Source organism: Manacus vitellinus, unplaced genomic scaffold, assembly GCF_001715985.3.
Source record: "Manacus vitellinus isolate BGI_N305 unplaced genomic scaffold, ASM171598v3 scaffold_20_pilon, whole genome shotgun sequence".
NCBI lineage: Eukaryota > Metazoa > Chordata > Aves > Passeriformes > Pipridae > Manacus > Manacus vitellinus.
Window position 1 is genome coordinate 10,031,211 of NW_021939471.1, and position 12,028 is coordinate 10,043,238.

The 12,028-nt window shown below is 36.5% G+C and overlaps 1 protein-coding gene across 1 annotated transcript in view; it reads right to left on the reverse strand.

Moving 5' to 3' along the window:
- The window catches only part of PARD3B (par-3 family cell polarity regulator beta), a 371,837-nt gene that overhangs the window by 184,132 nt on the left and 175,677 nt on the right, over positions 1-12,028 (reverse strand). Inside the window, exons 12-13 of the mRNA XM_018071589.2 lie at positions 7,065-7,235; positions 3,779-3,908 (exon numbers count right to left, since the gene is read on the reverse strand). Of these exons, the coding sequence (XP_017927078.2) occupies positions 3,779-3,908; positions 7,065-7,235 (301 nt within the window). The remainder of the gene's footprint in view (positions 1-3,778; positions 3,909-7,064; positions 7,236-12,028) is intronic.

Below are 12,028 nucleotides of genomic sequence, written 5' to 3' on the forward strand. Positions count from 1 at the left end.
AGTTTTGAAATAGGATCTGAGGTCTCATTCTTTTATCTGAAAACCATGTAATACAACTAAGAAACATATTGAAAAGGTAGCAAGGGTAGTTGGACACATGTAGAAACATTCCTACAAGGACCAAGGATTAGGATTCTTTAGAGTAAAAAGCAATAAAAGGGGATACAAGAAGAGTCTATGAAATTGAAAAGGCTATGCATAAGGTGAAAAGTAAGCTCTTACTATCTCATACACAGTAACAAGACGACAATCAGTGCAACTATCAAGCAGCACACTTAGGACAAACACGAAGTAGTATTTTTTATAGAACTCATTGCTATGAGAACGCTTTGAGAACAAATTTTTTAAAAAATATTATAAAATGTACCAAAAGTTGGAGAGACAGAGCCTCTGACTTTGTAAGTCCCTAAACCACTGACTACCCAAACTAGGAAAGAGATATCTGACAGACAAAAAAGAATTTAAAAACCTAAAAAAATCACACACTCTTATGCTGTGCTCAGCCTCTTTGAGCAGACACCTCTAGCCACAGCAAGAGGCTGAGTAAATCAGGTCCTTATTTTAACTTAGATTCACAGTACTTGAGACATCATTTCACTAAAGTTGTTTGGTGTGGGTTACCACTGGTATTTTTCTTGCAGTAAACAAATGGTACACACAGAAAAATGTCAAGATTTCCTCAGTGAATTGGAAATGATCACAAGGGACTGCAGCTCCCAGGAAAATGGGAGCAGAAGGCAGAGAGTGAGAGAATTTAACCTAAGGGGCAGTCACCGGCTCCATGTTGAAGACCTCAGGAAATGACCTTAACAGATCCAGAAAAATCAGAGGAACTTCTAAGCCACTGAGCAAGATGTACTCAATTTTCAGATACTACACAGTAAGAGAGTAAAAAAGATAAACTTAGAGAGAGTAAAAATGGATTCTGTCTACAAGACACATGCAGTGTTTACAAACAAAATCTAAATAATTAAATAAAATAATTAAGAATGTCATTTCCTTATTTACTATTTTGACATTACCACATACGTATGAAAACAGAGATGCTTGTACAACCATAAGGACTCAATCTATGGTATTAGAAAAAGTTTGATTGTTCTACTACTTAAGCAGAGAGATGACAGCATTTCCCCTATAAGTGTTTATAATGTAGGGTTATAAGAAATATATTAGAACCTCTAATGAAACACATTCCAGTAATCTTTCAACACCAGAAATGTAAAGTTGCTGGCACTGAAGTATCAACTCTCAAAGAGGTTGTTCTTAAAAACACTGTGCAACAGCTTGGCAGCAAAAGAAGTGAGGACCTGAAGGCAGCAAGTATTATTCATGCAAAAATAGAACAAACGCTGGCATTTCCATATTGAATCAGTATCCCCTCCCCCTTTATTTAAATATCCACAGGCAAGACAAAATTTAATGTTTTGGCTATAAGCACTTTTCCCCAGATATTAGTTTTTCTTGCTCATGTATAATAAAAAAGACTCTTAAAACAGACAGCAATATTAGCAGGCCAAGCTTCAGTGTATTTTTGCTGAGCTTTTGTAAGAATTTTATTGGTAGGAGGAGTGAATGGTACTGGAAATAACTTATTAGAAAACATTAATTAGGAAAGTGACATTTTATTAAACATAATACAGCTCCTGTCATTAAATTCTTACATTAGATTCTGTATTATGTTAAAAATCTCTTCTGTCTTTTATTATTCTTTGTAAAAATGTACCAACTGTACTTCTACATTCAATATCTGGATGGTACACTGTGAGCATATATAAAGGACTGCTTCTGCCCATCACAAGAAGCTCACTAGGTCTTTGACTCATGTCCTTAAACAGACATACAACCAGAAGTTCATAACTGAGTTAAAAAGAGGGTTGTGCACAGGTGTAGTGTTTTGCCTTTATAGATGCCTTGAAAGATCGAGGACAAAACTTTTTAAGAGACAATGCAAAAAAAATTTTTGAACCAGTGATGGGAGGAAATAACTGACAGGCTCATATAGAAAGCAGAATAAGCATTATCTCAATAATAATTAATACTGTGAGTTCAAAATAAGATAAATATGCGAGACCAATCTAAGCCCCAAGTGCCTTTCACCAACATAATTTACCAGATCCTCACTGCAGCCGCCTGCTGCTGCAAGTGCCTCTGCAGTTCTCCACTGAGATCACTTCAATTTTACTCATCAAATGCCAAATCTTCAACTGAAATAGTAGTACAATGATACTTCTGGTAAGTGCTAGAAACATCTTTGGTATTTGCTGTCCACTGGGAAGACCTAGCCATGCCAAAGACCTAGCCTGTACCAGCAGCACTCCAAAGCATTCTTTCCACATCTGACACATTCTCTTCCGAGGCCATCACATTTCTTTTGCTATAACGCCCTCTCGCCATAATTCTTTAATTAAAAAGATGCCTATTGAAAATGATTTTATGATTGGGCTGCAAACTAGTCATCTTGATTTTTGGATTGCAAGAACCCTTATCTGAAAGTACAGCTCTTCCACACACTTTGTTTTGAATTTAAGTGACAAGTTATCTGTTGCCATTCACCTGTATCAATGACTCCAGAGCATTTGCTTATATGTTTTTTAAGGAAGTATTTAAAGGTATTTGCTCCTTTCTGATCCTTTGGCAACAACTAACTCTACAAAGGTTAGATCCAAGGTAGAAGCTCCTTTTCTCCTGTAACTACAGAATCAGTGTGAAATCCATAACAAGCGAAATGTAAGGTAGATCTAAACAAAAGGATCTGATCTTTGAATATTTATAATGATTCAGCCTGTATCTAATTCTTTGCCTGGAATCACACAGTCAAAATATTGAAGTCAACACAAATAATTTACCCTTAAATTCTGTGGGAGTTTTTCTTGCATTTTTCAGATAAGGGCTCTTTGGTTTTGACTAAAAGCACCCCACACACAGCAGCCTATGAAATTACTTTTTGCAGGCCACCCTGATTCCACAGTTGTCTAGGGAAGTGGGAAAAATCATGCATAATTCAACTACATCAAAGAAAATCTTTTTTTTCCTACTGGAAGGTATTTAAGTATGTGCTTGGCTTGAAGGATGAGAGCACACTTAAAAGGATAGGGGTCAAGACCATCTCAAATACTTAAACTTTTCAAATATTTAGTACCTTGCTGAGTCAGGAGCAAATTGGACAGACAGTACAGTATGCCATCAGAAATGAAAGAAGATGGGAAAAGAAGTGGCCTTAAAAGCTCTTACTTACATATGCTCGTACATGTATATTTTCTGTGCACAATGTACATGATTACTTAATTTTTTTTAATGAGTTCATTAATATCATTCCAATTTGTAAATTAAGGGAATGTTTCTAACCTCTGAACAAATTTTACCTTAAATCTAAAATAGCAAGTGTACTTTATGAATATCATGTTTTAGTATAAATTAATTTAGCTTATAATAACCTGGGACATAATCTAAAAATTAACTGCAAAAATCATTGCACTCATTAAAGACATATAGAAAATAAACATTTTGACAACATATATTTTGCACTCATCATTTGTTTTTTATCCAGCCTTACGTGTTGGGGCAGCGAGCTAGAAACTGTTACTTAAACTGGAATTTGTGCCAGGAATCTAATTCACAACTTCTGAGTCAGCTCTCCCACCCTCTCTGGATCTTCAAGCCTCAAAGTAACATAGTGTGCACTTACTCTAATTAACTGCTTTTCTAGTGGCTGTGGATTTCAGAAAAAAACCCCACAAAGCACTCTCCTTCAGCACAGAGAAGGATATCTAGAGACTACCTTTTATTCCCTCCTGAGGGCTGCATGTGACGAGTTGCTGAAGAATGGCATCGTTGCGTCGGGAAGCAGCTGTGAAGTTATGACTCCCATCAAAGGCTGATTTCTGAAAGACTCCCTGGTCTGAGCGTTCCTAAGGGAAAAACAGAACCACACACTGTGACAAAATTTTCCATGTTCAACAACGCAGGAGAGCACCCACCACTGCAGCCAGTGCACAGATACAGTGTGATGTCACGTGTTCACTGTACACCGCTTCCTCTCAAATGAGAAACTCGAGAGATCGCTTCAGAAGTGCTGTTTGTGTGTGCTGACCATGAAATAAGACAACATCTAAGCAATAACAACCATTAAGAATGATGCACGAAAATGAAGACTTTTTTTTTTTTATGACCCACAACTGGCTTCATTCAAATTCTCCATCTGGGAGGGCAGCTTGTGACATTGTCAACACAAGAACACGGGCAATGCCAATGGTATTTTTCTGCCAGCCAGCTGGTTCCCTTCTCTCTGAGACTGAGTGCATATGTTCTGATGATCACACACGAGAACAGTTTTGCAAGTAAGGAGTTACACCAAACTCCCAAACGCAGGTCTTCTGGCTAGCAGCTAAACAAACTCCTGTCACACCTCTAGTCAGCTTTTCTTTTGAGACATTTCCTACCCCCCATACATGCCATATCGCCTAATTTATTCTCCTGAGCAGTTGCTCAAAGAAAAAAAAGTTGGGAAAAAAAATAAAAATAAAAATCACAGTTTCTAAAACTGGGACAGACCCAGAAGGACATTTCTGTACTCGTTATTCAGGGAAAACTGAAAACCCACACAGGGGAATATTATGGCTAGTTTTCAAAACAACCTTTATTTTTTCTGTGATTTTATATCTGTTTTTTTGAAGGAGGTTCTAACTGGTTTCTATTTTTAAACTGCATGTTCATCATGCCAGCAAATGTTATACTAAATATATAATTTGTTACATTTTATAGTCATATCTAAGAAGAAATACTTGTATTTAACCCATGTAATTTATTTTTAAAACGATGCAAGAGGTGTAATGTATTGGCAAGTGATTGCCAGCAAACCAACACATAAGGAAGGACAGCACGTCACATCACCTTGCAACCTTGTCTTTCAAGCTTAATAATAAGAAAAATGTAACTTGATAAAAATGAAATAATAATAAAATAATAATAGAATAATAACAACTAAAATAAGCACAATAAAATGGCAAAAAATGCACCTCAGAACACAAATCAATACTGGGATGCTCACGGTGACAATATGGCTACAAATGTAGGCTCAGTGGAAGGCAGCACATGCAACACTCTCTCAGGGCAGCATAAGCCATTTGAAAAGGTTATTTTGAACCTCTGTACAGAAACAGGCATGCACCACACAGCCACTGACAACTATGTTTCTTCTTGTAACTGGAAATCCTTTAGTTTACATTCTTTACATTGTAAAGTCCACATTTACTGCTTTTTCATGGATACTGCTAGCTAAATTAAGTCTTGCAATCTCCAAACCATCCATTGGAGAATTGGATGGACTGGGATAAGGAGCCTTAAATTAACATCAACAACAACTCCGCTTTTCCAGCTCTTTGGTAAATGACACAATCAATATCCCAACAACTGATCAGTAAGCAGCCTAATTCGAGTATACATCTTATAAAACACAGCTGTCATGGAAGACCTCCATTAGTGTCCTGACCAATAAAAACAATAATGCATTTCTAAACATATTCTCCCTCTACCAAGCTGAGATGCAGTACTCTGGTAGCTGTTTTGAGAAAAGGAAAGAATGAGCAACAATGCATTTCTGCTGCGTTCTCCAGACTCAAATGGAATTACAATTGAACCTAAAGACTATCCTATAAAAATTAATTCCTGTTTAAAATGAATTTGATTCAATCAAGACCTCATTATGCATTCTTCATAGGGCATGAGTCAAGACTATTTACTCCCTTCATACATCTGGATAATATTCAAAACTATACACTTAACTACAGAAAGCAGCCTCATACTTTTATTAGGTCAACCTGATTGATTAGAAGGTTTTCTTAAAAGAAAATTGGCTTTTGTGAAATAAAGAAAACTTGCAGGAGTGAGCCTTCTCTGAAGGTGAGCTATCTTTCTTGTATCACAAAAGTGCACAATTAATATAACACATACTTTATAATTCTTCCTTACAGCATGATGCTGTCTCATATAAAAGGAAAGCAAAAAAGGTGTTTTCCTCTAAGATACGCCAGATTTTCATCCTCTTCCTCCCTGATATTTTATGTGAATACACCCACAAACATGATTGTTTGTAACATTTTAAAATGTTCCAGTCATGCTTACTAAATAAGAAACTAGTAATAATACCTCGGAATTCTACAATGAGATTTATTACAACCTTTTATACCCCAAACCTACTTCTATGCTCTTTTATTTTTAAGAACTGTACAGATGTTTAAAACCTATTAAAATATTTACTCAAGGGTTAGAATTAAAACTGGGATCAGTAGAAAAGGCAGCCAGTATAACATACATATTGTCTATGTAAAGATGAGGAGAGACTGTGCATATGTGCACACATGCATAAAAGAGGGAGCAAGGGAGATCGTAAAACCAATCCTTTTCAAAATAACAGGCAATAGGCAAACATCAATTTATACAAGGTCTGGAAAACATAATGGTTAAAAATGTCTTTCTTCTCTTATTTTGTTACCTTACTTAAGCAAATTTTATGTTAATCAACTCAGAAACCCATCCTGAAGGAAAAGTAAAATATTAATTCTTTGAAAGTCAAAAATAAGAAAAAAAAAAGGGAAGACAGGACCAGAAAAACACACTCAAAAAAATAATTAAAGTACTAATGAAACTAAAAAAGAGTGAATTAAAATCCAAGTCACACTAAGGTACTAAGGTCTCTGATTATAAAAACAAATGAAATCAGAATAATTTAAAGTATCTGTATCCCAGCTATTGCTTTGAGGAGGTAGCAAACAGTCAAAACTACATCAACACAACTATCTTAAACTAACCCTTTTTGGAATCACATTTGCTTTTGTTCTCACACTTGTCAAATTAAAATAAGAGGTAACTTTTAGCCTAGTCTCAACAGGAACAGCAAAACCAGAAGATATCAACCAGAACATTGTGTGAATCCTCTCTCCATAAAGTCAAGAATTCCTTCAGCCAGGAGAAGCTCTCTGCGAACAAGACTTTAGCCATCATCTCTTGTATGCAAAACCACTGGGACTGGAAAGACATCTATCTAATAAATGCATTTACTGCTTCACCTCTGTCTGCACCTCTAGCCTCCGGAGAACTACCAGCTGGATCCTCCCACGGATGTTCCCTTCCATGGACATGGAGCGCCTCAGTGTTTCCATGGCCTCATGATTTGACTTGCCCAGCAGCGACTCCCCATTAACTGCAACAAGTTGATCATTTACTCGCAAACGACCATCCTACAAGCAAAAAATAAAAACAGGATTTTTTTTTAAAAACCCAAGAATTAATTGTTGGGCAGAGGTTCTACATACAGGAAAGCAAGATGAAGACAATTGGACATTGTTTCCTATAATTCAAGAAACAGGAGACTGCATGGTGCCAGAAATAACTTTGTGTCCAGTAATTGGCCATTTTTTCCTCTATTTACTACATTTTGTAAAGAGTTCATAGTGCAAACACTAACACAGAAGTGCATGCACAGACTGCTGTTTTTCTCACATGGACAGTTTTATTTATGTCAGTCAAAAACCAAACCAAAGTAACCAAACCCTCAAAAACAAAATAATAAACAACAAAAAGAACCCAATCCCCCCAAAAAAAGGAAAAGAAGATTTTGGTTAGTTAAAAGGGCCCACACCACAGCTGTTAGTATCCCCATTTCAACCACAAAGGAGTACTGCAATTTATTTTCCCAGCATTATCTCCTGTAAGGTCTGGTAAGAAATAGCTCCAAAAATTTTGTCTTAGAGTCTTACTAGTGTCCACCTTGTCACGATTACCATGCCATCATATGGACTAGACTTCTCAGCTCAGAATGGTCATTAAGACTTAAGCATCCTTATTAATTAATGCTGTCTCTATATTACAAAATCCAAAACTGCTGCCAACAGCAAAATTAGGGTTGAGCCATATTAAGTAACCTGTGCTTTGAAAAAGTCATTTAGTTTCATTTGCCAAGGTTAACTGACATTTGTGGATGTAACAAAATTGTGGACACTGCTGTTTTTTGATTTAGGAATCCAATTGCTGTTGTCCTTATGATCTGTGATTTATTTCTTTTCATAAAAGCATGTGCCATGGACTTCTCTCTTTAACAAGAAAATAAGGTCCATACAATTGAGACACAAGAGTTTCTTTTAAAGCTTGTCAAATTCACAACTATCAGGTTGGCATCAGACTTCAAACAAGAAGGAGAAAGAGTAAAAAACTGAAGACACCCAATATAAGGCAGTGAAGGAAGAATAGCAGGGAAAGCTCTTGCACATAAATACACTGCTTGGTTAAAATGAATCTGGTTAATTCACAGGTTCATCACAAACTCTCCATAAGGCACTCATCCGAACTGTTTACATATTTCATGCATCTGAGTAATCCAAAATATATATACGATCTGATTTTTATTTTTTCTATAACTAAGATGTTCAATTAATTATTCTGCCAAGTCTAAGTTATTTTTGCTCAAGTGAGTTGCAGTAGCTGTGACACACCCAGCTTTACTAAGTGTTATTTTTGTTGGAACTGGGTATCATTAGTACCACGGCAGAGTAGAGATAACCACTGAGCTGAAGAAGAAACAGCATATACCAGAATCCAAAATAAATTGGGATGGACAAGAAGATGGAAAGACAGAATTGGAAGGTAAGTCACTCAGTGAAGGAAAACAAAGAGAAGTAAAACTTTTCTCAGGAGAGTGTGGGAATGGAGAATAGAAAACAGCAATGCCATTTGGAAGAGATACTGAAATCTCTCCCACCCCTCTGCTGAATATTTCACGCCAACTTAAATGTACATATAGCCAAAGTAAGTGAACCCCACTGGTTCTCTACATAAAAATGATGCCATCACACATGCTAAAGTTTAGGGAGAGAAGAGTTAACACTGTTGAACAGTGAATTTTATTATTTGCACATGTTGTAATTCCTTTGTGTTCTATCAATATTTGCTGAAATGAATGGAGCTATTCACAGCAACAGGAGTTTGAGGAAAAAATGGTGGGGTTTTTTTGTGAGTTTCTGTGAGACAGAAATTTTACAAGTCCTCGTGTCCTCCTCCTACTGTCCCACAGGTTCTTGGATTTCTTTTTTTCCTTTCTGTGGATAAACCACTATATAAATATCTGTTAAAGTTTCTTTCTAATGTCAAATGCATCTTGTCATGACCACATCCGCTGACTACACAACTGTCCTGAACACAGTGCATATTCTTAAATGAATCACTTAAATGAGTCTCAGAAAGCTCTTAATTGGCCCAATTTCTAATATTCCTTGTGATACTTTTGTATGAGACCTTATATTTATTTACATTTTAATAATGTTAATTCTTAAAGAGCTTCTTGTGATGCATACGCCCTTTTTCCCAGTCTCTTACATGCAACATTTAAATGAAAAATTCAACATTTCAACTGTGATCAGAGAAAAATGGTGTGCATCCTTTATAAATGTTGATCAACACACTTGCTAGGTCACCTGTACAAGACAGGTTGGAAGACAGCTGAACACTGGTTTCACACAAGCTCAGGTGTGAGTTATTTCACAGGAAAACCTCTTGCCATTTTAAAGACCAGGGAAAAAAATCCCAACGTTTAAAGAGTTTCCAAACACAGATTTTCACATCCCTTGTGTTATGGCCTGGTTTGGAAGCCTGAACTGCAAGAAAATCTGCTTGGCTCAAAACAAGCTAAATGTTGTTTTAACACGTTTCTTCTTTCATCTCTGAGAGGTAGATTTCTTTGTGGTTTTGCAGCAGAAAAACAACATTTGGCATTTCAGCAGAACAGTTTTCAAATGCCACCTCTGAAACTGTGAGTGAGCTATTCTAATAAGGGGCGATGTTGTTCCTCTCTTGCTTAATTCAAAAAATGTTGTTTTTTTTAATGAAGACTCACAGCAAGGGATAGAACATACCTCCACATGGCTACCACATCCTTCACATAGTCCTTCACAAGACTTAGGCTTTTTACAGTAGAGCAGGAAGATATGCTGCCATGTTCTTCAAGGACTTACGTTTTTAATCAAAGCACAACTAGTTATTTCCCTTATCACATCAATGACATTTCTCTCAGGAATTCCCCGATGGCATTTATGGGAATTATCCAATTTCCCTATCCACTGCACACAACAAGCAATGTTTACTGTAGCAGCAGTAGGACCAAGAGGTCCTACTCAGGACCAAGGAGGTCCAAACTACACCAGGTCTGATTTGAACAATGCACGTGTAGAAAGTATTCCATCATTTCTTATAATGGCTCCACTGCAGTAGACTGCAAGTACCTGATCATCAGGAATGCATCAGAAGTGAAAAGCCAGGATGTGTCGAGATGAACAAGGCTGAAAACCTTTAGGTTACGGGAAAAGATGCTGCATTTAAACTCAGTCAAATGTTAGTCTTCTTCACATGAAAGGCTCTGCATAATTACAAATATCAAGTATTCTAGTAACCTCTTATCTTAGGGATGATAAAAAATAGACACTTCAAAAATTATAAAAGGATGTTAGGAAGGGACATAATGGTTCAATCAGCAAAAGCAACTGTTTTTATTCCTGCAGGATACAGTGTTAGAATACCAACTAGGAACATTAAGGCATTTTCATTTCTTTTGGTGTTGTAGCAAGAGCAGTAAATAGAACTGAGTCCTACTGTAGCATGTATAATGCTTCATGAATTGACATTTTCTAAAATCTTTATGTAGGACAAAAAAAAAAAATCATCAACTACAGAATTAAAGAACTATATTTTCCATTATGTTTTTTTACAAATCCCTTACCGCACTTTGCAATGCCAGTAACGCATCAGAGCTGGATTAATGTGTTAACGTGTCAAAAAACTAAAAAACCTTGGTCTCTCTTCAGACCTTTGGTTCAAACTAATAACAAGTAACAGCAACCAAACAAGATGGTTTGCATCTCATTCATTACTCTTCACTCTAAAAAAGACACTGGTAAAAGAAATTTAATGTATGAAAACCTTTATACGGCATTAGAAGGATTAAGCATTTTCTTCATCAGTGAAACAAATGTGCTGAAATTTGATGTATTACTTGTCTTCTTTTGAAGACAAGCAGTGACTTTATAGACAAGGGGATAAAGTTCCCACTCACATTAGCATGATACACCAAAACTGAACAAATTTTAAATTCTAAATGCAGAAGTGAGAAATAGTGAGAGAATTCTCATGTCAGTGAGCCTTATGATTTCCTCCTGTGACAGTTTCCCAAGAAAATATTGTACACTGAAAAGCAAATGCACATGTCTTAATCCATAATAATCCATTTCAGAGAGTAACAATGAATAGCATGGGAAAATGCTCTGGACAACTACCATCTGGAAAGAAAGGATTTTCATTTCAAAACTTGCTCCAAGGAGAGATTTAAAATAAGGACAATAGGACATCGTTAAATATTTATGCACAAATATGTGCACACTTTTAAATTTGATACAAGAAATTTTATTAATTGTTAATACCCACTGATTAGGCTGTGTTCTATATAAAGGTCATTAAACAGAAGAAAGGCAGCTGTTCTCCATTGCATACACAACAGTGAGTCTTAAAACACTGCCAAAATGAATGCATTCTGTGAGCACTGTATAAAACTCAGAGCAAAGTTTCTCTGAACAGTTCTGGTTGAAGCTACAGTCTCAGTTACTGTCTCATTTGCTCTGGAGCCTACATTCAGATCTATTACCACAACATGGTTCTAAGTGGTGAAAGGGTAGAATAGAGAACAGGTCACAGGACCACAGGCTATCACAAGACAAAATAATCTTCTAGTAAAGATGGCTAACTGTGCTGGTTTACTTAGGTGTGAGCACAGAAGTTCTGCTTTATTAGTCTGCAGATGTCACAAGCCAAAATCAACTGCTCTGAAGTGGGTCACTATGGGGGAACAGAGAGTGGTAAATATACACAGCTAGAAAGGGTTGTCTTATGTGTCTGTGATGTGACAAGTCAGGCAGCCAGCCCAGAGCACGGATCCACAAGCTTTGCTGTTCAAAACAATGAGTTTATCTGTGGCAATATACACTGTCACTGC